This window comes from Halyomorpha halys, unplaced genomic scaffold (genome assembly GCF_000696795.3).
Source record: "Halyomorpha halys isolate HHAL.00 unplaced genomic scaffold, Hhal_1.1 Scaffold808.1, whole genome shotgun sequence".
Classification (NCBI taxonomy): domain Eukaryota; kingdom Metazoa; phylum Arthropoda; class Insecta; order Hemiptera; family Pentatomidae; genus Halyomorpha; species Halyomorpha halys.
Window position 1 is genome coordinate 79146 of NW_027111618.1, and position 26732 is coordinate 105877.

The 26732-nt window shown below is 30.9% G+C and overlaps 1 protein-coding gene across 1 annotated transcript; it reads left to right on the forward strand.

The window, feature by feature from the left end:
* The first annotated feature begins 2456 nt into the window (after positions 1-2456).
* Positions 2457-23251, forward strand: LOC106686325 (uncharacterized). The gene is made up of 2 exons (XM_014429543.2): positions 2457-2891; positions 22937-23251. Exons 1-2 carry the CDS (start codon positions 2640-2642, stop codon positions 23147-23149), a joined length of 465 nt encoding a protein of 154 aa, XP_014285029.1. The 5' UTR covers positions 2457-2639; the 3' UTR covers positions 23150-23251.
* The last annotated feature ends 3481 nt before the right edge of the window (positions 23252-26732 follow it).

A 26732-nucleotide genomic window follows, 5' to 3' on the forward strand; every position in this document is an offset into this window, starting at 1 on the left:
TATAATCAATACTTGAAGATGATGATATATTATTGATTTTATCAATTTATTTTAATTGATACTTAATTTCCTTATTTAAGTGAACAATGGGTAAACTACTAAAAATTTAATCCCTGAACATTTTACGTTTTTCAGCCCTCCTTCCTTCCATGAGGAGAACTTTAGTTGTTAATTAAACTAAACTGAAACTGGTTTTAAAGTCGTTTTACAAAATCATAAGAGTATTTTTTTTTATTAGACAAACCGAAGAATCATTAAAAAGTCAATAATATTTTTAACTAGTATTCAGGGATACTCACAATTAATTAAATTAATAAATTAATTAATAGTAATACTTAAATGATTCATTTAATTTTTTTTATTTTAAAGATCTTTTTTTTTTGTTTTGTTTTTTCTTTCCTGCCATCAAAATCGAAGCCTAGACAAATATGAGTTCCTTTGAACTCCAATAACGTTAGTGAAATCGAATTGTTCACACAAAGTGGTTTTAGTAAGATTCGTTAATTGTAACAGTGCAATTGTTTGTTAAATTAATACCGTCCCTTATTATGGTACATATTTTTTTAAAGAGAAATTTGTTAAAATGTTAACAGAAAGACAGTATCGGTTCAAACAAACTACAAGAGCCTTTTCACTTAAATAAGCAGCTTTTGTAAATTTAATATTTAATAACTCCCTCAAGATCTTTTATTCGTAAAACCACGGTATACACCAATATATTTCGGTGTATCATTCTTACTTTTTCTAATTTATACTAATATAAAAGTTCAATCAGATTATTCCTGAAATCTTGATAAAACTTTTCATATTTGTTCTTGTCAATTAGGGACTTCTGTTGCTGAGGGAGACGAGGCCTATACGTTAGAAACCTCGGAACTGCAGCAGCGCCTGTTCGAATCCGGCCTTGGGGGCTAACTTACATTTTTTCAGTGGTATAGTTTTTTCTTCGAGAAATAAAAACTTGATGATTGCCATGGTTAGAATAGGATAGTACCCCCGTAAGTCAGAAATAACCAGGAAGGGGATCCTAAAAAAAAAAGGATTGTTACTGATTTCAATATTCGCTCTGCAGAAAATGTATTGGTAGCCTGCACCCTAACCACCCCTTAACCTTTCTAGTTTATTTATGCGAGAGTTTTAAAATAGTATTTTTTTGAAAAAAACTTTTTTTGAAATCATTAAGATATCGAAATTGACTACTACGGAAGATGCTATGATAAATTGCTCTCAAGACATAAAGTTTTGACAATTGCAAATTTCACTAAAGAAATTTTTATTAAAACCACTAAATACATCTATTTAATGCTTGTAGTTAGTTGTCTTAAAAACTTATTTTGGAAATTAAATAATGGATCTAGTTGTAACAAATAAGAGAGGCATTATTGTTAAACAATTAGTGAATATACGTTTTTTACAACAATGACAAAACAACAAATCGTTACCAACCATCTGCACCGGTTGTTTCTTATTCCAATTGATGAAGTCAATATATAACACAGGTCGTTTACGACCAAACCACTTGACTGAATTATTACTTTTAATACTCAGTCAACGCATGATTTAATGTTCTTTAATATGTTTCATTATATAATATAACTTTATTCACTAGGGCCCACCATTTAGGATTTATATACGAATAATCTAAAACAGACCTATTCGAACGAAAATTTCTTGTTCGTTACTTCATCAAATTAATTAGTTGCTTAGAGTCCTATTTAAGACTGCCAGAAATGTGGTTCCAATTTATGTTTGGTCTCATTTGTAGTATACACCTCACTTTTGGCAAAAGTAATCAATACACTTGTTCTGACACGAGCTAAAACGATCATCAAACTCTTGGGTGGTACATGTGGGATACAGAATTTGGAATGGAAAATAGTTCTATGCAAGCGCCAGTTTTAAATCCTGTTGGTATAAAAGTATTCAGAATTTTCCACTCCTTATGTTAAATGAATTGAAGTAAATATATTTCCATAATCCGATATTTTATACGAATATAATTAGAAAATAAATATAACCATTATTTTATATTTTGTAAAATATAATTCATAAAATATTCGTCACGATATCTTGGAAATTAGGGCTTCTTCTATTTTAAATAGATTAGGTTAAGATAATTATAACCTCTTTTTTAAAGTTTTTTTTTCAAAATTATATGTCTAATATTTTAATATTTTATGACACTATATTGAGCAAAAAATTCAAACCTTGCTTTAAATTCTTATTATGTAGAGCCAAATTCAATGAACGATGTACCGTTATCGGTTAACTAAAGAAGTAGTAAATTCGAAACGATGCCTATATATTTCTATAATACGATATTTTATACAAATATAATTATAAAATAAATATAATATATAAAATAAATATAACCATTATTTTATATTTTGTAAAATATTCGTCATGATATCGAGAAAATTAGGGCTTCTTCTATTTTAAATAGATTAGGTTAAGATAATTATAACCTCCTTTTTAAATTTTTTTTTTTTTGCAAAATTACATTTCTAATATTTTAATATTTTATGACACTATAAAGAGCAAAAAATTCAAACCTTGCTTTAAATTCTTGTTATGTAAAGCCAAATTAAATGTAAGATGTACTGTTATCGGATAACTAAAAAAGTAGTAAATTCGAAACGATGCCTTATCTCGTTAGAAAGAGACATAAACCTGCTAACATTAGAAATATCATTAAACAAGGACCTAAAAAAAGAAGAAGAAATGCACTCAACAAAAAACAGTTAAAATCCCCGCCAGACAAGAGGATGAAGGAGCTGCTACAAGATGTGATGGAATCTATATCCAATATGATGTACGATGGCTTCGACTGGGTAACGGAGAGAGATATCTTGGATGATGTTCTGGAGAAGAAGGACGCAACGGAAGAAGAGGTAAGGAGTAGTTTATTTCTTAATGAGGAACAGTATGTTTTACTTTCACTCTTTCTGTAAACAATTAGATAATAAATTTAAGTTGTTATGAATCATATTATAAGCAACAGATGAATTAGTATTAGATGTAAGCCATCTTATTCTTTATATCAATAATCAAAAGGTAGACAGAAAGCAAGAATGATTTGGAATCAGGAAGACCCCTACACTATTATTTAGAATCAGGAAGACCCCTTCACTATAATTCTGATTGATACTTACTTGTACATGAGATACTGAACAGCAAGAATCTTGGGAAATGCCCCTTTTGATTCAAGAATGCATGTTTGGCCATGAATCGCACAATATTAACAACTTGCACCCCCTCCGTGTCCTATCCAACTATAATTGTGAACGAACCACTTTCAAAATTTTCTCGGTAATCTATTAGGATTACCCCGAAATGACCAATATGAACTTCCCTCTTAGGTATCACCAGTAGGAACTACCATTGTGATCGACTGTTTATGTGTCCCTTTATGTTTTACCTTTTAAAAGTAAAATGCTAATCATCGAGTATAGTCCATCTAAGATAAATTTGCCTGTAGTAGGGAAAGGGAACTTGTGCACCTCCCACCCTAGCCTCTTCTCCCTCCTACAAGGAACAAACCAAGAGGCAGTCTGGAACTTGGTAACGCCCAACCAGTCCGGGATTAGATAGCTACTTGAAACACATTTATTTCCCCTATTCTCGGTCTCCAAAGTTACTAAGACGGGAGGTTACTAGTTTTTAAGGTTATCCTTTATCTTTGACACGGACTGTTTCTTATTGATTCTTGTTTTACTTTGTTGACAAATATATTGACAACCCTGTTCTAACTTGCTATTTAAGAACACTCAGTATCTTCCAAAAAGTAATTTTTGAGATTTAACAATCATCGTGATCAGAAGAAAGCTGCTTCTTTTGAAGTTTAAATTTGATATGAAACAGTTATTGCAACTATTTTCTTAATTTTACTGTTTTAAAATGCATTATATTTGGTCCTCACAGGCAAACGCATCTCGGATGCACTCTACCTATCAGTTGAGATTATATTTTTTATTTCCTTGCTACCTGATTTTTTATTCAACAAGACAATGAAAACAAAACAAAATTACCCTAAGAATTGAAAATTTCCACTCACATTTTATGTTTTAGACATAACAAATTAAATCTCCATTTAATGGAGATTATACTCATTATCGGCGGTCCTTTTGATGAAAATTCTAAGGATTGTGCGTGTTGGTACCTTGATGTCAATGGATCTTATCAAACTCTATCCAATATTTTGGCTAACTCATGCGCAAACTACTTTGACACATATCGAAAACTGCTCGCCCGATTTAGCTCAAAGACGTAGAATATTGTAAAAATTGTTCAGTATCAATTTTGTCAAATTCTATCTCTTACGTTCCCTTTGAAGTTTGTTCATTGACACACTCAGATTAACAAATAGCTCTCCCCTTACATTTTATTCTCAAATTAAAGATCATTAGGCGACTTTGAAATATAGAGTTACGCGAGTTAGAGTTACGCACTCCAAGAGGCATTGTGAGGAAGGACACTTAAACATGTGTATCATTTGTGGAATTGAACATAATTTCCAGGAAAGTTTCACACCTTTATGTATTTTTTAGTTATCTTTATTTCCATCTTATCTCTCATTTACGGTATCAATCCTTACGGTCTTCCTAGTTCCCGTGGCAATTTAATTTGGGACACACTGAAGTTGTGATAGAATGGAACCAATGTCACACAGTGGCGTACCTCCGATCTAAATGACCCTAATTAGGTTTTCCCATTGTTAATTAGATATTAGCACAATAGATAGAAGATTTATTTTTGTTTTTTGGCATTGAGGACTTAAACAGCCTCAGACTGGGAATGTCAAGATTCATTTCTCCAGCCAGCAGCAAAATAAATATTATTTTTTGAAATAAATAAAATATACATCCTTCTGAACCCAGTGCTCTGGGCCCTCGCACCAGCCCGCTCAGCTTTCAGGTTCTCAATAGATAGATTTCACAGCCATGTGATATTAGCAAATAAAAAAATCAAAATTGCAATTTTACTGATTACAAAATATATCTGAGAACGGCAGAATAATGGAGAAACGATAAGTCCAAACCGGTTGGGGTAAACCCAAACATCCTGGGTAAGCCAAGTTTATACTTAAAATATTATACTTGTACTTCCTCAATACATTCTTCAATAAATACTTTTAATACCAAAATCGAGTTTTTGAGTGTTAATAATTCGTGTTCAAAACTATTGTTGATGTTCCATAATTATTGAGTGTGTGTGGCCAGGATATGTAAGTATGTATTAAAATGAAATGACTACTTTCCAATCATCGCGTATATTGCTTAACACTTATACAACACTCTAGCGTGTGTATTTCGCTTCGCTTTATAGGATTCCATACGAATTATTGTATTAAGTGGTGGGAGAGAGCTAGCTGTATAAAGAGTACACAAGTTCAGTCTTGTACAGATGCCGGTCAGGATGTATTCTGTACGTGAGATCGTTGAAATCGCACTGTTCACCCCAACAGACAGCTGTCTTACATGGCAGGTTCTTCTACTGGACTCAGTTCAGAACAGAGGATTGCTCTACCAGTAGATGGGCCCATTGCGGATACAGACTGCGTGACTAGAAACAAGAGGAAGTGGACCGAGGATCCAATATAGGCCAAGTGATTTAAGTGCCAAGAGTCATGTGAGTTGATATGCTCCGACTGTGTACTGAAGCAAAAACCATCAACTTGTAACGGTGATTGCTGAAGCGTCTGATGACATCATTTTGACTTACAGAGTGACCAAGACGTCTTCAGTACCTTCTCCAGAATACGAAAATTAATGGACAGCTGGAGATTTTAATAACATATCAGCCTACAAATTGTTCAAGAATAATTCTATGCTCCCCACAGGAAGTGAAAACTGCAATATGTCTAACAGCAAGAAGAGGATGCGATGTATATTCAAAAGGTAGCTCAACTGAAAAAAAACTATTTTCAAGCCAAATTTAATTGCACAAACTCCTGTAATGAACTGGCTTAGAGTCTTAAAGAAATACTTGATTTTTATACAACTTTTTTTTATATCGTTTTTTCTGTGCTAATAGTGGGCACCTAGTATATTCACAGGCTGGAGGAAGCAGGTCAAAGTGGCAGTATCTGTCAAGTGCTGGAAGTGCCATATGAAATTTCTGTCTGAGTCATGCATGTTGATGTGTTTTCACTGTGTGCTGACGTAGGAACAGACTATCCTTCTATTGAAGGATCTGAAGACGCCTTCTTTAGATCCTTCAATAGAAACAGAAACTAGTTGTACACGTATGTCTAAGCCAAGGAAACAAGTAAGGTTCAAAATTGTTGAACGAATATATATATTATCCAGGATTTTACAAAACGAGACTCATCAACACGGCTGAAGAAATTTTCACGCTCGACAGGAAATGCAAGTAGAAGATTCAATACCGGAAGATATCGATAACATGATTATTATTAGTTTTCAAAGTGTTCAAAGTCTTCTTCTATGTTCCCGACAGTTAATGAAAACTGCAATATTTCTACGTGCAAGAAACAGCAAAAGAGTAAAATACAAAATTAGTTGAAGTGGCTGAAGAAATTTTTACGCTTGACAGAAAAAGCTGGAAGAAGATTCAATGCCTGTAGATGTTGATAACATCACATCAGCATATGTAAAATTCAAGAAGTCTTCTGAATATTTGACTGAAAAAGAAGACTGTTGTACTCCAAAATGCAAGAAGAGCAGGGTACAAGGGAAATTCCAAATTGGTCAACTGATAATTTTTTCAGGATGCGAGGAATTTTTAAAATGATGCTCATTGACACGGCTGAAGAAATTTTTACGCTCGACAGAAAAAGAGTAAGAAGATTCAATGTCTGAAGATGTTGACAATATTACATCAACATATGGAAAAATCCAAGAAGTATTCTGTATACTACAGAAAAACTGAGTGCTAAGAGTCTTTAGAGTTGAATGCTTTGACAGTGTACTGAAGCAGGAACCGTCAACTTGTAGCAACACGGTGCCTTCTGAAGTATTTGACAAAATCATTTGGGTCTACTCAGTGCCCAAGGTGTCTTCAGTCCTCTCTACAGAAACATAAACTAGTACTACCCGTACTAGTAAGTCGAAAAAGTAAGATTCAAAATTAATGATCTAATTTACTATCCCAGAACTGGATTTCCGATACGAGGCCCTTCAAGTCGGCTGAAAGTGATGTGTGACAAAAGAAATTTTTTCGCACAACAAAAGTTACTAAATTATGTAATGTTTCATAACCTTTTTTACAAAGTGTTCAAGAAAAGTTCTATGCTCCCGACAGGAAATGAAAACTGTAATATTTCTATATAATAATAAAATTTATTATGTTAAATAATATCGCATCAGCAAATGTAGAATCCAAAGAGCCTTCTGTGTACTACAGAAAATTTAAGTGCCAAGAGCCTTTTAAGTTGAATCCTTCGATAGTATACTGAACAGGAACTTGAAGCAGCACGGTGGTTTCTGAAGAATTCGACAAAATTATTTCAGTCTACACCGTTTCAAAAACTACTGTACATCGTACAGAAACAGAAAATAATTCTATGCGCTTTACTAAGCCGAAAAAAAAGTAAGATTCCAAATCAATGATGTAAAATCCAAGAAGTATTCTGTATAGTTGACTGATAAACAGTCTTCGTTGTACTTCAAATGCAAGAAGATGCCTTCAAAACAAGGCAAATTCTAAATTCCAGGTAAATTCGTTGGGAATTTTCAGAACACGGCTAACTAAATTAATCAGAAATTTTATCAACTAACTAAATTCAATCGAACTGTATCGAATTTGTCTAGAATGTTACTAGACATAGTAAAGTTTTATATTATATTTTTTAAAACATTTATTTTTGCACATTAAGTAAGTTAACATAGCTGTGATAATTGGCTGTATTAGTAATAAACCTATAACATGTGTACACAAAGTATTTATCATTGTAAAAAAAAAGGATTTATAAACCTCTATTTACTAATATTTTTAACGAGTAATTGTTTGTGTTTGAAAATGCAAAATAAAACACCTTAGAATTCTTTCGCACCACTGCAAAAGCTATATAAAGTTCTTGTGTTGAACCCAGAATAGAGAAAAGTACTTTACCAGTAGATGTGGCTGCTGTGAAGGTAGGCAGCTTTTCCAGAAGCAACGGGAAGCGAGTCGAAGATTCAATATCAGTCGTGTGCTGTAAGTGCCTTGTGACCATTCAGTCTGAGTTTGCATAAGGAGAAGAAATCGACAACATAAGTTGGAACAGTGAGTTCTTGATAACATTATACCACCTTTTACAGTGTCCAGGAAGTCTTTTGTACTCTTGAAAGAAAAAGAAAACTATAATCTTTCTACGTGTTGGAAAAGATGCAGAGAAGTTAAGTACAAAATTAGTAGGAAAATCTTTTCCAATTCAGGATCTGGCGGGTATTCAAAGCTTAACTCCAGGACTTAGCATGTCCCGACTTACTCATAAAGATTGTTAAAGAAATTTTATCGGACAAGCTCGTGTAATGAATTTATGCTGAGTCAAAATTCATCGGATCATCATATTAACGCCACTAGAAACAATATAGGCACTGTTATAAATAAATACATTCATAATAAATATTCAAATAATGCAAATAAAAAAATTATAGCCCCTTTGAATAAACAAATATGTAAAGACCTTGGAGATTTAAAGAAATTCATGAAAGATAATAAGGATATCATCGTAATAAAAACAGATAAAACCAAAAAAAAAAATAGAAACAATATATCTAAACGATCATAAGAATAAAATGGAGGATATATTTAATAATAATAAAACATATAGAAAATAGATTAATGAACCATTCAAAGAACTGGTGGATAAAATTAATGTTTACAGTAATAAATTATTTAAAAAGGTTATGTTGAAAAAAGAATTAAAAATAAATTGCAAGTAACAGATTACACTGTACCAAGGATGTATGGTTTATTAAAGTCACATTAAATAACATATTATTAATAATATAAATGGACCAACTGAAGCTTTAGCAAACAATTTTTGAACCCAATGTTAATCAACTAAACAGATCAAATGATTCCAATCATCCAATTGAGAGCTAAACTCCAGGACTTGCCATGTCCCTACTTTCTCATTAACTTGGTTAAAGAAATTTTATCGGAGAGGCTCGTGTAATAAAATGATGTTGAGCCAGAAATAAAAAGATAAAAGAGCTAATGCAAATGCTGAGTCAAATTTACATAACACCCAACTTGAAACGCTTGTTCTGTCCTTTCCGACCAAGAAGGCGACGATTCGGAATCAGAATTTATTGTAAATAACACAAAACTATAATTTATACCAGTAGAAAAGAAATAATGGCGCCTTTTATTATTAGTATGTATTATATATTTTATCATATTTATTATATATTTTATTATTATAATGGCGACTAAAAATAAAAAAAAAAAAAAAGCCCCAACACTATTTTCTATGTCTGTTCCTCAAAGTATTTTGCGAAGTTCCATCATCACATCTATCCAATACGACACGAAATAAGACTGAAAGTAGTTCTCAAACTTTCAGATAGAGGGCGTTTTAAACGATTTAAAAAAGGAAAATTACCCTTGTCAGTAGTGATTTTTAACATCACCAATTTAAATAATTAAATTAAATGATTTTTAAAACTGCAACAACGTTGTGGTTAAATGGGAAAATAGATCATGAAAAAACATGAACCCAATGTTATTTGTGCCAACAATTAAATAACGTGGGCCCAAATTTCAACTTAACACTAAAATGTCTCCTTTTGTAATCCAAAATGTATTCCTCATAAAATGCACCATTAATCCTAGATGTTTTAAAGAAATTAAATAGATCTTTGGTTTAATTTACAAAAAAAAATATTGGCGAATTAATTATATTAAGACTGGTTTGATAAGAGCAGAAGATAGTATCTCTAAAGTTTTTATTTTAATTAAAAGCTTATTGAGGTTTACTGATGGTCATCTTTAAAGCTATTAAGACAAGTGTTTATTATTATCAGCAATATTGCTAGTATTAACTAGTTTGGAATTTATCAAGTACAATATTTACGCTCTGTAGTTCTCCTAATACTTTCTCTGTTCCTCGCTTAACAGTAATCAACCGAAATCATCAAATGTACAAAGACTTTGACCAGCATATACGTTTAACATTATAAGATAATGACCTATTTATGTTATAGCTGCCCACCTATCTTATGCCTCAATAATAATATACAAGGTGTTTCAGGGTAAAATATCCTTAGTAAAAAGAAGAATTAATGATCACTAAACAAAATAAATACCCTAATTTTCGTTAAGGCATTGCTTAGGAGATATTGACATCCAAAGATTTTCATTGTTATGATTAATTTAGGTTTAAATAAACAAATTGTCATGTGTTCCAACTACGTTTTTAGTTAAATGTAAAATTTATCATTAATAAATAATCTTTTCACTTTTTCGAGACAAATTTATTTGTTTAATTAAAATAATTTGTATCCAGGTTAAGCCTCAAAACACTCTATATTATTTCTTTGAATATCCAACGTTTCGGCAAAACCTGGCCATCCGCGTTGACAATCTTGATTATAAATTTACTCCTTACATCCAACAATTTAAAAAGGTTTTGCAGGCTTTATACTGCCCGGGTCATCAATTTCAGTCAAATCACCGTATTTTGTAATTTACCATTAAATTTTAAAATTTTGCTTACAGATTAACTTAAAACTATCATCACTCTTAAAAAATAAAATAAAAAACATTGTATGATAAGGGAGTGATAGAGTTTTTTTTTCGGCCAAGATCCCGTTGGAGTCCTAATATTGCCTAACCACGGTTGGGGGTCAAAGTTCTTCATTTTGACCCCCAACTGTGAAAAAAGTCAACGTCCCAGGCCGGATTCGAACCGGCACCGCCAATAGACTTCAAATTGGTAAGACTGTGTCTTAACAACTGAGCTACGGGTGGTCCTGCTAGAGTTAAGTTAATCTGTAATTAAAAATCGACAAAATTGGATGATTTGATTGAAATTATCGACGCGGGCAGAATAGCCCACAAATAGTTTTTTAATTGTTGGATGTGAGGTGTAAATTTATATTTAAGATTGTCCTTGAGGACGGCCGGGTTTAAATTGTCAAGGTAATCACTTTGAACAACGTTTAATATGAATCTTAATGTTCACATTTCTGGCAATGATCAGCTTCTTATCTCAAGCGTTGGGATCACCAGGAGCTCTACCTTGCCTTCCATAAGGCTTGGCTCAGAGTTCCTCAGGCAGTATTTAAAAATTGTACATAGGTGTGGACGTGTATTTAATTTATTTTTTTTTTAATTTCATTTTCGTGGTCTTGTACATAAATTTTTTTTTTTTTTATTATATTTTTGATAGATTCATATTTTTATTTATACAACTCATGATGGTATATTATTATATTTATATATTTTTTTATTATTTTAATTTTAATTTATTTTGATTCAGTGAATATTAATGTTATTATTTACTTTTTGTTTCTTTTGTTCTTCAATTTTTGTATATATTCTATGAATGAATATTCGAACACTATTAATACTAATAATAAGGGAGTAGTACAATGTAATTATTTAATTGGTTTTCTTTCTTTTTAGCGAAAGAAGATTTTTTCTCATTAAATTCCTTGATCAATGGCCTATTAAAGGAGATATTTAACACATTAAAGTTGAAACGGGTAGGTTTAAATGATGAGCTGCTAAGGAGAGAGGGAGAAACTCGGGTAATATAACGGAGGAAGGAAAGAAGTTTTAATAAGTCCTTTCGGCTCGGCGATAATGGGGAAGCCCGGTAATGGCTGGATAGGGGACTTTCAGGGACTTTGTCCTTTCTTTTATTGGCCAGATGGTCCAATAATTCATTGGCCATGAGGTCCAATACTTCAATGTCCGAGAGGTCCAATAATTCATTGTCCAATATTTGAAGAATGCAATGGCCGGCAGTATTAGCCGTTCTATAATACCTCCTTTTCATCCCTATAACAATTATAATTTTTATCTCATAGGGAGTATTTTATTTATTATGACAGAAAAAAGCGTGTGTGTGTGAGAGAGAAAGAGGGAGAGGGAGAGGGAGGAGGGAGGGGAGAGAGAGGGAGAGGGAGGGGGGGGAGGGAGAGAGAGAGAGAGAGAGAGATAGAGAGAGAGATTATTTAATTATCATAAACAATAATAATGGTGTCGATAGTATATTGTTGAATTTATGGTTGTATTGAATACATGTAGGAGTATTCCGATGATGATACAAAAAAATGTACTCATTTTAATTAGATATCACGTCATAAATCAGTAAAATATAGCGGAAATATATATTTGGTATAATATTGCCCAGCCGTTTTATAATTGTTAGTAATAGTTTAACCACATAAATCTAAAAAGAACAGTGATAAATCTAAACAGGCTCGTGTAAGCACCAAAAGCATTTATGGAGGAGCAACTTTCATAAAAAAAATTATGATTGTTACATAAAATACATTTTAAAATCGTAGAAAGGCTAAAATTGACCAGCATGCTCCACTTTTTATTTAATATTACATTAATACTGTATAAATTTAAATTAGTAGCGTTCTATGGAGCTGACTATAATAGTGAGCGCTACACCAACACCTGTGCCTGTGCCACCTGTAGAATATGCATGCGAGATTTATTACATCTGCAGTATTGTTTTAAATCCAATACAAATACAACCAGGTTAAGAATGATAATAATAATCTTGATTAGGAAAGCATGTGCAAAAATTGAAGCAATATTACTAAGTTAAAAATAAAGATGGAATAGTGAAAGGCGTTTACAAAAAGTCGTTTGTCTAAATCATGATATTTTTTAAAACTTCCAATTTTTGATGATATTATATAGTTATATGATACTGCACATGTTGTACAATATACATGTCAATTCTATGGAAATTTAGTTCGAGAATGGAAACAACAAAAAAAGTTTTACCACATTAGATTATTAAACAAAAAGTGTAAAGTGTTTCATTTTTATTCTACTTTTGGGGTAAAAGAAAGACAATCGGGTAAAAATAAGACATTGTGTTTTCAGATGTATAATTAAGTTTTTTTAAGAAAGTGTCCTATCAAGACAATATGTGTAAAAAAGAAATTTTTTTTTTCTATCTGGTCATTTCTGACATGCAGGCGGAAGTGGGACCCTACCAACCAACCTATTCAACCAGTGTGTGAGGGTCAAGTTTTCATTTTGTGGGATAGGACGAAATAAAACTCCACCACCCCCCTCCTTCCCTGGCCGAACGTATACCTGGCTACAAACGCCATCTAAAAATGAGACACTATTCACAGGTTATTTCTTCAATTCCTACAGAAAAAACTAATAACCAGGTATAAAATAAGATTTTATCGCCACCAAGGACCCATAAATTATACAAATAATCAATAATTTAGAAACATAAAAATATAAATCCCCATTAAAATTTATACTTCATGGAATGAGTTATTTTATTTAACTTATTTATATTTTATATTATGTTATTTCCGGCAAGTGATGCGACTTCAACAACATATTAGGGTGCATCTGGCAAAGTCTTTACCTCCTTGCTCAGCTTACCGGAGGTCTGGAGTGTATTCCCTGAACATTTTTTGGAAAACTAAACTCTCGTTTATAGGCAATTTTGATTATAATAACCTTTTGTATAATGTTTTAAATCAATTTTCGCAGTTTGAATTAGGTTTTTGATTCTGGAATTGCCCAACTAATCGCGTTTTCAAATTGTTGGAAGGATGACACCCTTCTACCCTTTTTCTCTCCCGTAACGAATATTCCTAATACTCAGTTGCAGTTCCATCTTCTAGTATGCTTGATGAAGGAGACAAATATTTATGAAATTTATTATAGATGAATAAATCAATAAATGCATATTAGATTGCATTATAAATACAAATAACGAAGTAAGTGTTTAATTAGCAAAATAAAATACAGTGTAATCTCGGTAATCCCTGCTAATTGCTGCATCGGGGTGTTCGGATAACAGAAATAATGAGAAAAAATATTGTAAAAAAATTCAGCAATATGAATGTACAAAACTTTTTTTATTTAATTTTGTTTACATAATTTATTGAAAATTTGATAGTTTGAAGTTAAAATTTTTTTTATTTATTTAATGTAATTTACAACTGTACAAAATAATACAATAAGTAAATATGTTGTATGTTTCATATACACTTTAAAATCTTGGGAAGGAACTACCCATTGGTGGTACTTCAAACATTAATGTAAATTAGAAGGTCCCGAGGCCATCTTCTTTTCAGACGCCTCGGAGGATTATCAGGGATCGTTAAGGATGAAAGATTAAGAATTAATGAGTTAGGATGGTTAAGGAGTTTGGATTAAAAAATTAAAAAATTATTGCTCATTTATAAATGAAAAATAAAAATAAGAGTTCAACACAAAATTTTTATTATGCATGTTTCTATTATTAATTAAATTAGTTTTACAAAACAAAATGATTTATATAATAGATATCATGTATTTATAATTCCAAAAACAAATTCTTTCCATAGGAATTAGATTACCCAATATATGAACTGTAAAAATTTCTACTTTCGATTTTCGGTGATTATGTTTAACTTGACTCCAGACTGGAAAGAAAAACAGGAATGGTATTTTTTCCTGCTTAGTTTTCTCAAAAAGGTAACTTTTTTTTTGTTTTTACGCCAGTTCGGATTACTAGAGTGTTCGGGGGTACCGAAGTTCGGATTACCGAGTTTACACTGTACATAGAATCATTAAACCCATGTCTACTGATGCCAGGGTACAAGAACCTGAATTTTTCAGGGTTCCTCTTATGTCTTCAAAATATTTCAATATAGTTTTCTTAATAAGTTTCTTTTATTGATTTTTCACTTTTGTATATATATTTTTTGGATCATCGATGTTGTTAAAATACAAAACAAAGTCTCTGACGTTGTACAACGTTTCAAGTAACGCTAGTCATAAAAGTACTTCATAATAATGCTAAAGAAAAATAGAAGATAAATACATAAAAATATAAAAGAAAGTGTAATATAAAAAAAAATGTAAAATGAAATCTAATAAATAAAATAATAATTTTAATTTTTAAATGAGAGGAATTATAAAAGAAAAAAAAATGTTACATTGATGTATCTGAATATAAAAGAACCTAAACGACAACTAAATAAAATAAAATAAATTTTCCTTATAAGAAAATTAGAAATCAGATTATACCTCATAAAATATCCAAATAAATAATATCAATTAAGCAATTAATCGATATTGACAAAATCTTTTTATAATATAATTATTCAACATATTAAATCGTGAATTAATTTTCAAATTTTAATTTTCTGTGCACTGATCAACTGATTCGTTATTGGTTGTTACTACGAGTTCCTATTGATAATCTATTCAATTAATATTTCTCACTCCCCATGAGGTGATTTTGATTTGATACTCATTACTAGTCAAAGAAAGTATAAAAAATTTATTACCTCTATAGATGGCAAACGAATATGCAGGAAATGGATCATTTCCACATTATGTTGAAGAGAGGTAATGGAATGTTTGCAGACATCGTCTGTATCGGGAGCGGTCAGGAAATATAATGTAGGTAAACCTTATCTCTAGGGCTTTGTGGGGTAGACTTTGCTCGGCAAGTGGGGATATCAGTTATCACCGTTAATTCGTAGCATCGCCAACAATAATAACGGCTAACCAAACATTATTTCTTTGTGTTATTACATATGTAAAAAAAAAAAACTATTTTCTCTAACAAAATCAGAAAAAAACTTGCAAGCATCGCGAAAAGTTTAATAAATGTATTTCTGATTTTACTAACAATAATTTAAACAATTAAAGAATAGTATGGTGATCATACTAAGAATAATATGATCTGCTATGAATTAGGGAGGTTAAATTAATTATCAAAAAGGAAAAAAAAAAATATTATGAAAATATATTAAAAGAAAAAAAAAAGCATTATGAATTATGTTGATGAAAAGATATAACTTTAAAAAAAACGAAATACTAATGAAGAGAATTTATTATTCAAAAGATATAAATTCAGCAATTTTTTTATTCTTTGAAAATTTAATACATTGCTGTATGACCTTATTCCTCTTGTGATGCCAACATTTTAAAATATTCATGGCTGGAATAATTGAAAAACGTATCCTCTTTTACACTCATTATTTATTCTGTCAACGAAACATCGCTACCCATGTGTCGGGGATTTTAGAAAAAATTGTTTATAATTAATTTAGACCTAACTTTTACCAGTTAAGCTAACTTTATCATATGAATGTTAAATCCATCCTTACAAGCAAATTGTTTGAACGAGACATACTGTATGCTATTGAATAGTTAACATAATTAGGAATGTTAATGCTACAAGGGTTTGTATTTTTAATTTTTTTAAAAATCAATTTGCATTTATTTCGGTCGAAGTTATTTGAAGTAGTCTTTCAAGCGGCTAAATAAGACAATGTTTTGTTTTTCGTAAAATCTATTTTTAAGAAATTATAACAAGGATTAAATTTTTAATATAACTTATTTTTGATGGACATTGAAAATTCTTTGAAAATATTTCTTATTCAATATTTCAAAAATTGAAGTTAAAGTAACTAATTCCTTTTACGTACCAATGCATAGAACGAGCGGGAAGTATAGCTATGATGCCAAATTTCGAACTCGAGTTTTCGACGGAAATACATGTTTTGGGTCCCCTCACCCATGACATACTGTATCCTATTGAATAGTTAACATAATTCGAAATGTTAATGCTACAAACACTTATTTACTTATTTAAAACAAATTATAGCTAAGTATAAAGAATTTTTACTGTAGTTCTTAATGTCTTTATCGATTGTTATATAGCGTGAATTGAATGGAAAGCAATAATCGAAAAGCCATTTAACTAAGCTAATTCTGAATTGCAGCAGAGTAAATTAGATTTTTTTTAAAAATCTATTTGCATTTATTTCGGTCGAAGTTATTTGAAGTAGTCTTTCAAGCGGCTAAATAAGACAATGTTTTGTTTTTAGTAAAATCTATTTTTAAGAAATTATAAAAAGGATTAAATTTTGAATATAACTTATGTTTGATGGATATTGAAAATTAATTTAAAACATTTCTTATTCAATATTTCAAAAATTGAAGTTAAAGTAACTAATTCCTTTTACGTACCAATGCATAGAACGTGCGGGAAGTACAGCTATGATGCAAAATTTCGAACTCAACTTTTCGACGGAAATACATGTTTTGGGGCCCCCTGACGCGAAATAAACTAGTTCGCAAAATGGTCTGTGTGAGTGTGTGTTTATACGAATTGCTCAAGTACTTTAAATTTTGTTATTTTAAATAAATAATCAAGTCTTGTTGTTTTCAGTAAGAATTGTAACTTCATTGCATAATTAAGCCTTTGATTCCGTCGACATCCTCCTTTCTAAACTTTACAGTTTCCTTTTTTCATTTAGTGCTCTGCAATGGTTTCAATCCTTCTTTACGGGTCGTTGCCAGTATGTTGTTATTCCTAATAATCCTCCCTCTTACTTCCAACCTCTTTCTAAAGGATTACCTCAGGGTTCCTCTCTATTCTCTACTCTTTTCTCAATTTTTTTCAATGACCTTCCACTTGTCATCCAGTATTCCCAGTATCATCTATACGCAGATGACTTACAAATCTACCTTCCCTTTTATCCTCACGACGCCTCAAATGCCAATCTAAAACTACAAGAAGACATTAATAGGATAAGCACTTAGGCAACATACAATATTACGTTAAATACCGAAAAGACTGAAGCTATCATAATTGAATCCCCCTCTCTTCTTAAATCTATCCCAGGACCTCTCAACCTTTTTCTTGACAGTCTTATGAATTGCGTGGTACGATTTATTTTCGGGATCACTAGAGATACCCACATAACCCATTATTACGCCGAGCTGAAGTGGCTCTATCCATCCTTCTGATGCCAGTATTTCTTAGCGTCCTTTTTATTCCAAGTAATTAGTACTCAACGCCACTCCTATATCCCAGAAAACCTTCTATTCAAATACTCAGTCCTATCTCGTAACACCAGATCCCGTTAATCTGATATCTACTCTCCACCTCACCGAACATCTGCGTTTGATAAATTGTTTTTTAGCCGAGCTGTATATCTCTGGAACTCCATTCCCTCAAACATACGTCATGTACCAGCTCTTCCTCGTTTAAAACCCTTCTATTTAACTACCTTTTACTTCACCAATCTAATCAGATAGTTTTTTAATTTATTAATTTTTTTCTTCTCTGTATGTAAGTTATAATTAAGTGTGACCACACTGTTTTTTGGCCAATGTATGTTATTATAAAATTAAAATTATCTTTTAAATTATTCTAAAGGGACCTAGTCCTATAATAATAAACTATTTTTCATTTGATTTCAAGTAATGTATAAATACAAAATATTAATGAATTTGATATATGAGAAATAAGCGGAAAATAAACAAAAAGCTAGAATCAGAATAATATCTTATTCCAAATCCTTTCCTGGTCTTCAGATTTTTTTTTTACTTCCAAAATCATAAAAATGGAGATAATTTCAACACGATTGCATCAATTTACACAACACTTGGGGACGTAAGTTGGGTGGTAAGCGTTTTGAGATATAAGCATTCAAATATTTTAACAACTTAATTAAAAGTAACTTTACCTAGAATTGCTACGAAATTTATCTCTGTATTTTAGCAAATTTTCAAATTAATTTAAAGTGTAGGAAATCGTATTGGTATGAGCTTATTAGGCAGTTACTGGCGAACGCATTGCAAAGATCAATTGGCCACTATTGGTTCCATGGACGCGAGGGGTAAATTGGAAGAAACGTCAATTAACCGGCTGTTCGCCAGGGCTAACTGGATTACCCGGCCTCGGCAAAACTCTTAACTGTTAATTACCGAGGCATTGCTCCCCGCTCTGATCAACGATTCGATTTTGGAGGCTTTTGTTTTCTAGTACCTAGAAGATCGGAAGAAATTGACATCTGTGATTCGGATAAGATTGAATTCACCCAATTTTCGCATTCATATATAAATACATTATAATTAAACTTTATAATACGGGGCCGTCCGTAGCTCAGTTGATTAGACACGATCTTACCATTCTGATATCTGCTGGCGGTGCCGGTCCCAAGTTTCGTCATTGAGTGGCGGTCCCACAAAATGAAACACCTGACCCCGACCATGGGGTACATGACAGTATAAGACTCCAATGGGAGTGTTGTTCTCCTCCCCCCCCCCCCCAAAAAAAAACAAAATTAACTGAAAAATCACTTTTTTCTAATTTCTTCAAGGCCAATCTTTAAGTTTGTTCTCTTTTCTTCACACACAACTCAACACATACACACACACAAAATGAGGTTCTAGCAACTAATTTTATAATATAATTTATATAATAATTGCATATAATAATATAATAATTGCAGTATTGCCAATACCGTTATCAATAATATTTCAAGTAATATATACTTTCAATTCAAATGGAACTTTTTTATAATTCCAAAAGTAGAAACTCCGCTGTTTACTGTTTTTATTTGATTACGCCATTTTTAATTTTAAACAAAATCTGGAACCTTAATGAATTTCTATTTAAAAAAAAAAATACGATCATATAGCTTAGATCAAAACAACATCCAATGACCATAGGTATAAATTAAAATAAATAAATAATATATTTTGAAAAAGAGACATTTGAAGAGGAACAGTGTGTTTCAGTAGAATTTATCAAAACGAGAGGCTAATCAGTGCAATACGTTAGAAAAATGATTTTCAAAGATCAACATAATTTTGAATACTGGATTAAATTCCACAATCGAATTAGAAATGGCAACAAATTTTTAATGTAGTGAAAGATTTGGCGATAAAGCCGCCAACACCCGTAAATTAAGGAAATCAACCAGAATTGATAGGTAATTTTGATTTCAAGTAGACTTTTATAGCTTCAACATTTATTAATTTCCTTAACTAATCTTTGAAAAATGTATTAACATGTCTACTTTTTCAATTCTTTATTCACTTTAGATTAAATATTTTGTATCTAAGCTTCTTGTACGCATATACCTAAACACAAATTAGGTTATATTTTAATAAATCTTTTTTTCTGTTTGGTTTTAATAAAACCATAAAATTCAAATTTCTGTTGTTTTTAATACATATTATATAGGTTATAGGTAAAAGATTCAAATGACTAAGGATACCAGTGATTACGCCCATGGTCTTGTAGCATTAATCACGTATCAGTAGATTATATATATATTTTTTTAAATCATTGTAATTTAGACAAACTAAGATAATTTAATTAACACGCCTATTTTTCAATTCTTTATTTACTTTATTAAAACAATTTAATATTCCAGCTCCTTGTACGTATATACCGAAATAATAATTAGATTATAATCTAATAAAACTTTTTTCTGTTTGTACTAAAACCATACAATTCAAATATATGTATAATAAAAATTTTGTATTCGAGCTTCTTGTACGTATATACTTAAATAAAAATTAGTTTTTAATAAAACTTTTTTCTGGTTGTAATTAAACCATTAAATTCTAATTTCTGTATAAACAGGTTGTTTTTAAGACATACTATCTAGATTATAGGTACAAGATTCAAATGATACAAGTGTGGTCTTGTACCATTAATCAATCACGTATCAATTTACTATTTTTTTTTCATTCATTAGTTAATATTTTAATTATTAAAAAAATACAAAGGGTGTGGAAATAATGATACTCTCAGGAAAAACGCTTCCTTTTATTATATTTTATGAAATGACATTTAAAAAATATTAATTATAATTTTTATCTTAGGTGCAACTGTTTCCCTTACAGTTATTTAAATCGTTCCTAAACATATATATAAAATAGAAATGTAATATGTTTTTGAGGAGATAAAATAGAGAAAGCTGCCAATAAATATGGGAATCTTATGATCAGGTTTATACAAAACCCCATCAGCGATAGGAAAAATTATAGCTATGTTCATAAAGCTGCCCGAACAATATACTTGCCTTAAGGAAACACAAATGATAAAACTGAAATTGTACAGAAAATTAGAGGCTCTCCCAGGAGTTATATTTAGATCATAAAGTATAACTGGGTTTATGGCCCCTAACCGATATTATTTTGACTATCCACTTTATAGTTTACTTTATTAAAGTATAAAAACAGAATTTCGTAAATATAAAAGAAAGAGATTGTTATTAAATATAAAAGAAAATGAAAATTTAACGGTTAGTACTAATCTGCCAATAGTGTATTTCGTAAATGACGTATTTTCAAATTTCGAACCATTAATTAGCATTTTGTCATAATTTGGTTTTCGGTCCTGCGACATATTGAAATATATTCGTTATAACCGATTCATGGTAAGTAAATGGAGTCACTAAGGCATGAATTTTTTTTTTTTTTACTTCAGCTATTAGATGAGGAATGCATTGGTCAAATTTTTTATGTACAGCTTTGAAGGAATCTATGTTCAGTTTCAGAGCCTCCTGAATAAAAAACAAAAACAGTTTTCGTCTTAAATCAGTATAAGCCCCATTCTGCCAAGATCATCACTTGAACTGGTAGACTGATTCTATATATATATTTTTGCCTATTGTCCACGTATTTGCTCAAAATTTCAATTGACCTCAATAACTATCCAAAACGTTTAAGATTAATTATCATAACTAATAAAACTGAGGTGATTTATCCAGTCTTACCATTTTGAGTCCAAAATCTTTTATAATTGAATTTCTTTTACAAAGGCTTGTGTTTGAGTTTGATTGTGAACAATTAGAAGATACTATAACTATAAAATATTCATAATATATAGAGTGTTGGGCTGGGTAGACACCAATAGTAAAAGGAATAAACAAAATTGTATTCAGCGGCTTTAACAATTTTCATCCTGCCTAAAAACCTGTCCATTAAAGCTATATATATATAATATCCTCTTTTACAATACATTACTATTTAGTTCTATAATATAAGCTACTTTACATCATTTAATTTAATATATTTACAATTTAATTTAATTTGATATACCATAAAATTTAAGGGTAAATTTTTTGATAGTGCATGTAACCTTCATTTGAATGTAATATTGTATGAATTTATTCATTGTTTTAAAATCATTTGTTACAATGAAGTAATGATTCATTGCTGCATATCTTCATATAACCCTTTTACGTAGTTACTTCCATAAAGCGTATTACTGATTGTATTATTTTTAATTTTGTTTTCTAGCCTATTATTAGATTTCTGAAGGTTTATATTCCAAACTTTTCCAATTGGTTTTTTTTTTTTTTTTTTTTTTCCTGGCCTCCTAGAAAAATTAAACAACAAATTAAATATATACAAAGAGAATTGAAATGTATATACTCATGCAAAATATATATCTTGGATTGCCAGTGTGGCATTATAAGATAAGCTGCCGGCTCCGCTGAAGGCGGTGTTATCGACGATGGCATGAGTGCCGTGAGCGTCCTAGGAATAGGGAGGGGCTATTCCGGCTGGCGATTTCCAATTGTCAGAATTACCGTAACATATAGAGTTAATAAGAAAATAAACATATTGAGAGTAAATAGATATTTTTTATTATAATTGATATGAAAACCAGTCTCAAAAAAGAATTTAAATTATATTTTACTTATAATTTTGTAGGATTTTACGCTCAATAGCGTAGGACTAAACCCAGATATTTCAAAAACCATCGGAGACGATGATAAAACAATAAAATTAGTATTTCAGTTTTTAAAATCAAAATATTTACTGACAAAAATCTAACAATGAACGGAAGAAAAAAAAAAAAATAAAAGTAAAAAATAAATAAAATATAAATGGCGTTGATGACCAATGAAGTTTGGCGCCAGTAAACAAAAACAAACAAGCAAACAAACTTATAATTTTGTATATAAAATGAATTTATCTTAATATAAATTATATTTAGAATTCACTCTTTCAGATTAAGGATGCCATTCAGTGTGGTATGTTATTCGGCTTGATAGTGAAGCATACTGATCTTTACTGTCTCCCTCCGAAAATATACCTCTTGGTTGAGGAGGGAAGGATGCCAGATTGGACTGAGTATAGCGAAGATTGGCCGGACAGGCCAAAGAAGGTGAAGAGGGTGAAGAAAGGTCGAAGGAAGAAACAAAAAAGAAAACGCAAGTCATAGCTTACTTTGTTGTTTTAACCATTACATTGTCAATACTGAAAAAAGGAAATTTAATATGTTTTTTTTATTTTAACTATAAATAAAAAAGTTTGAAAACCTCGATTTATCGTAATTAGAAGAATTTAATTTGGAATTGAGACCCTCATTTCTTCATCAACTGAGACCTCAATCCTTCATTGTCTAGTTAGAGCCTTCAATAACATTGGAAAATAGTTTATTATTATGGGACTAGGTCCCTATAGAACAATTATAATGTTTTACAATTTATTGGACCTAAACAGTGTGGCCGCACTTAATTACATCTTATATTATCACTGTATATTAATATTTTTTGGTAGAGTCGAAAAAAAACAAACTAAATTCATAAAAAAAAAAGGTAGTAACAATATTTACAAATAATAAACGCTAATGTTCAATACTTGTGTTATCTATATAATATTGGTTCATGTCTTGAGAAGCATAAGGAAGTTAAACAGAAGGGTTTTAAACGAGGCTAGGATTGATACATGACGTATTGTAGAGGTAATGGAGTTCCAGCGAAAGGCAATTCGGTTAACAAAAAATTTATCAAACGCAGCAGTTCGGTGATATGGAGGGTAGATGTCAGGTGATCAAGACATGGTAGTATTGGATTGGACTGAGAATTAGAAATGTAGATTTTGTAGGATATAGGAGGGGCGCTGAGTACTAACTACTTGGATTAGAAAGGAAGCTAGGAAATACTGGCATCGGAAGGATGGATAAAGCCACTTCAACTAGTAATACCGAATTATAAGCTTATCTCTCGTAATTCCGAAAACAAATAGTATTGAGCAATTCATAAAACGTTTAAGTTTAGCTTCGAGCTTATCTGAGACTACTTATACATTCGGTCAAATACTCATAAATTTCATGAAGCAGAAACATACAACTAACATTTAACGCGTGTGAAACTGTGGACAATATTAATTTTAAACAATAATAATAAAATATAATGATTTGAAATATTTTTCAAAATGAGAAGAAGGAAAGAAAAAAAGAATAAAAATTTGAATCTTTAAAGAACTATTGTAAGTTAATACGGCTATGGAGAGATTTAGAACATGCAGTCAGATGAACTGGAGTAGTGATTGGAATAGTGTATTGTATTGTCCATTGGAACGGCTTCGGAAGAGCCGATTGGAATAGTGTACTAGAGAGGCGACTGGAATAGTTTAGTGTTGGTTGTGCGCTGCAGAGATTTGTGGAGCAGGCGGCTAGGATGGGACTCGAGGGACCTATTTAGTGGACCTCTGTCTTCACCTTCCTCTCTCTGCGGTCTATTATCGCCTGTCCTCAAGGAGAATTATTTTATCTACTTATGTTAGTATTATTTAGTCGTTTATTATTTATTTATTATATATTTGTATTTACGATTTATTTAGTTTATTCTCATTATTAATCCATATATATATATATATATTAGCTCTTGTGGTTTTATATATTAAATTATTAATAGTACTTATTTATTTATAAATAACTAACATATTTATCTTGGAAAAAGAATAGTTAAAAATCATATGTGTAGATGGTATTTGCCCAGACTCAGGATGGGATCCTTAAGGAAAGAAAATATTTCAAATAATTTGGAAAAATTTTACTTTATTTTATATAGAATAAGAAAAAAATTATTGGTGAACGTATTAAATGTATAAGACCCCTAAGCAAGTAAGGTGAAAATTTCAGGTAAAAAAAATATTATTTTTTGAATTCTATAAAATTCGTGCTTAGTTGTTTTTTGAGACGCAGAAAATTTCAACTTCATTTCTCCTTGAAAAAATGTTGTATACCACTTGCTAGGTCAAGCCGTTAAATTTATTTCAATATTGTTCAGTATTGATGTACAATTGAGGTAATTGTAAATCAATGGATTTATTTTCATATAAAATAAGCAGCAAACATTGAAAATTGTATAAATATATACACGATCGCAAAAATCAAAACATTCTTCTTGTAAATTAGATTAAGGAGCAGCTTTACCTACCTACAGTTCTTTTATTTCTATGAAAATGCCTATTTCAAAGATATAATGATTATTATGTACCACTCGGTTTTTTTTAATTTTTATTTTATTTTTTTTAATTTTTTTTTAAAATTTTTTTTTTTAGAATAAACAAAAATATTACTGATTCTATTGAATGGATTTAAATGTATAAGATCCCTAGTGAAGCTAAATAGTGGTAGTATACTCATTTTCTTGTTTAGAACAAGGGAAAAGTATTGGCAATCAAATGCAATGACTTTTTGCGATTGTTTGTAAATTTGAAACCCAAAAACTAAAAGACGCTTCAAGTATATTCGGCAAAAAATAATTTAGAATAAATTAAAAGAATTTCAGTTCGTTCTTAGCACCCTTGAAAGCAGTTTTATAGAGAAAAAAATTGATAGAAAACAAGAAAATTTTACTGAGCGAAAAAATGTGTTTTGCTATATAGCTAATAAGAAGGGTATTGTATTATGCTAATTGATTTAATTTTGGCCGACTAGCAAGCGAAGTGGGCTACGTAGATTTTTTTAATCATTTCTATGAAAATTCTACATCCTATACAAAGTATTATTTTGACACTATTTTCAAGATGGACAGATCCAAAAGTAGGAAAGACTTTATAAAAATGAATCAATAGATCAATGGATGTATTTAATTCTCACCGGGTGAAAAGATGGTCTTTTTTTTTTTTGTGATGTGGCATTATTTATTCTGTTTTTGCATTGTTCTAATTGAATTAAATTTCAGGCGTAACATACATAGTTGAAATTAATCAAATATCATTATAAAGGTTAAAAATCCATAATTACCTGAGTTAGGCCTTAGAGTTAGCAATTTAATTACGCCGTTTTCTAATTTCAGGCGATTGCCTTTTTAATTGTTTTTTTTTTTGTGTGTGTTATGATCTCCTCTTGTGAGATTGTGACATGCATATACATACATACATACATCGACCAACCTTCACACTATAATTGTCTCTTTAAAAGTCAGATAAGTAAGGCTGCCACGGATGGCGGGAGTTTTAACTATTTGCTTGAAACGGGAAGAGCAGACTTAAAATTGAAAAACGGCGTGAAACACTCCACACCCGCCCTCCGTGGTAGCCTTATTTATCTGACTTCTCAAACAGACAATTATAGCAAGTATGATGGTAAATATGGTCGATGTATGACAAGTTATAATCCCACAAGAGGAGATCATTACACAAAAAAGGACCCGCCCCCTAAGACCCCAGAGAGCGACGGTTCTGTATCACTTTTGAAATATTTGTATCACTTGAGAAATATTAGAAAAGCGACTGAAATAGGAAAACGGCGTGAAAATGGTTTCTTTTTTTCAAATTCATTTTGAATTGCTTACAAAACGGTGCCCCAGTTCAAAGTTCTGCCCCCGCCGCAGCGGACCATTCTTAACTCCTTAAAATGCCGTCGGGCAATACAAGGCTAAAAATGTATCTGCCAGGATATATATGTATATATTAGTATTTGTTGAAATGAATAAAAAGAGTATGAAAAAATTTTTTTTAAGTAATTATTAAATTTTTTACCACGGATATTAGTAAAATGCAAAAACGAAGTT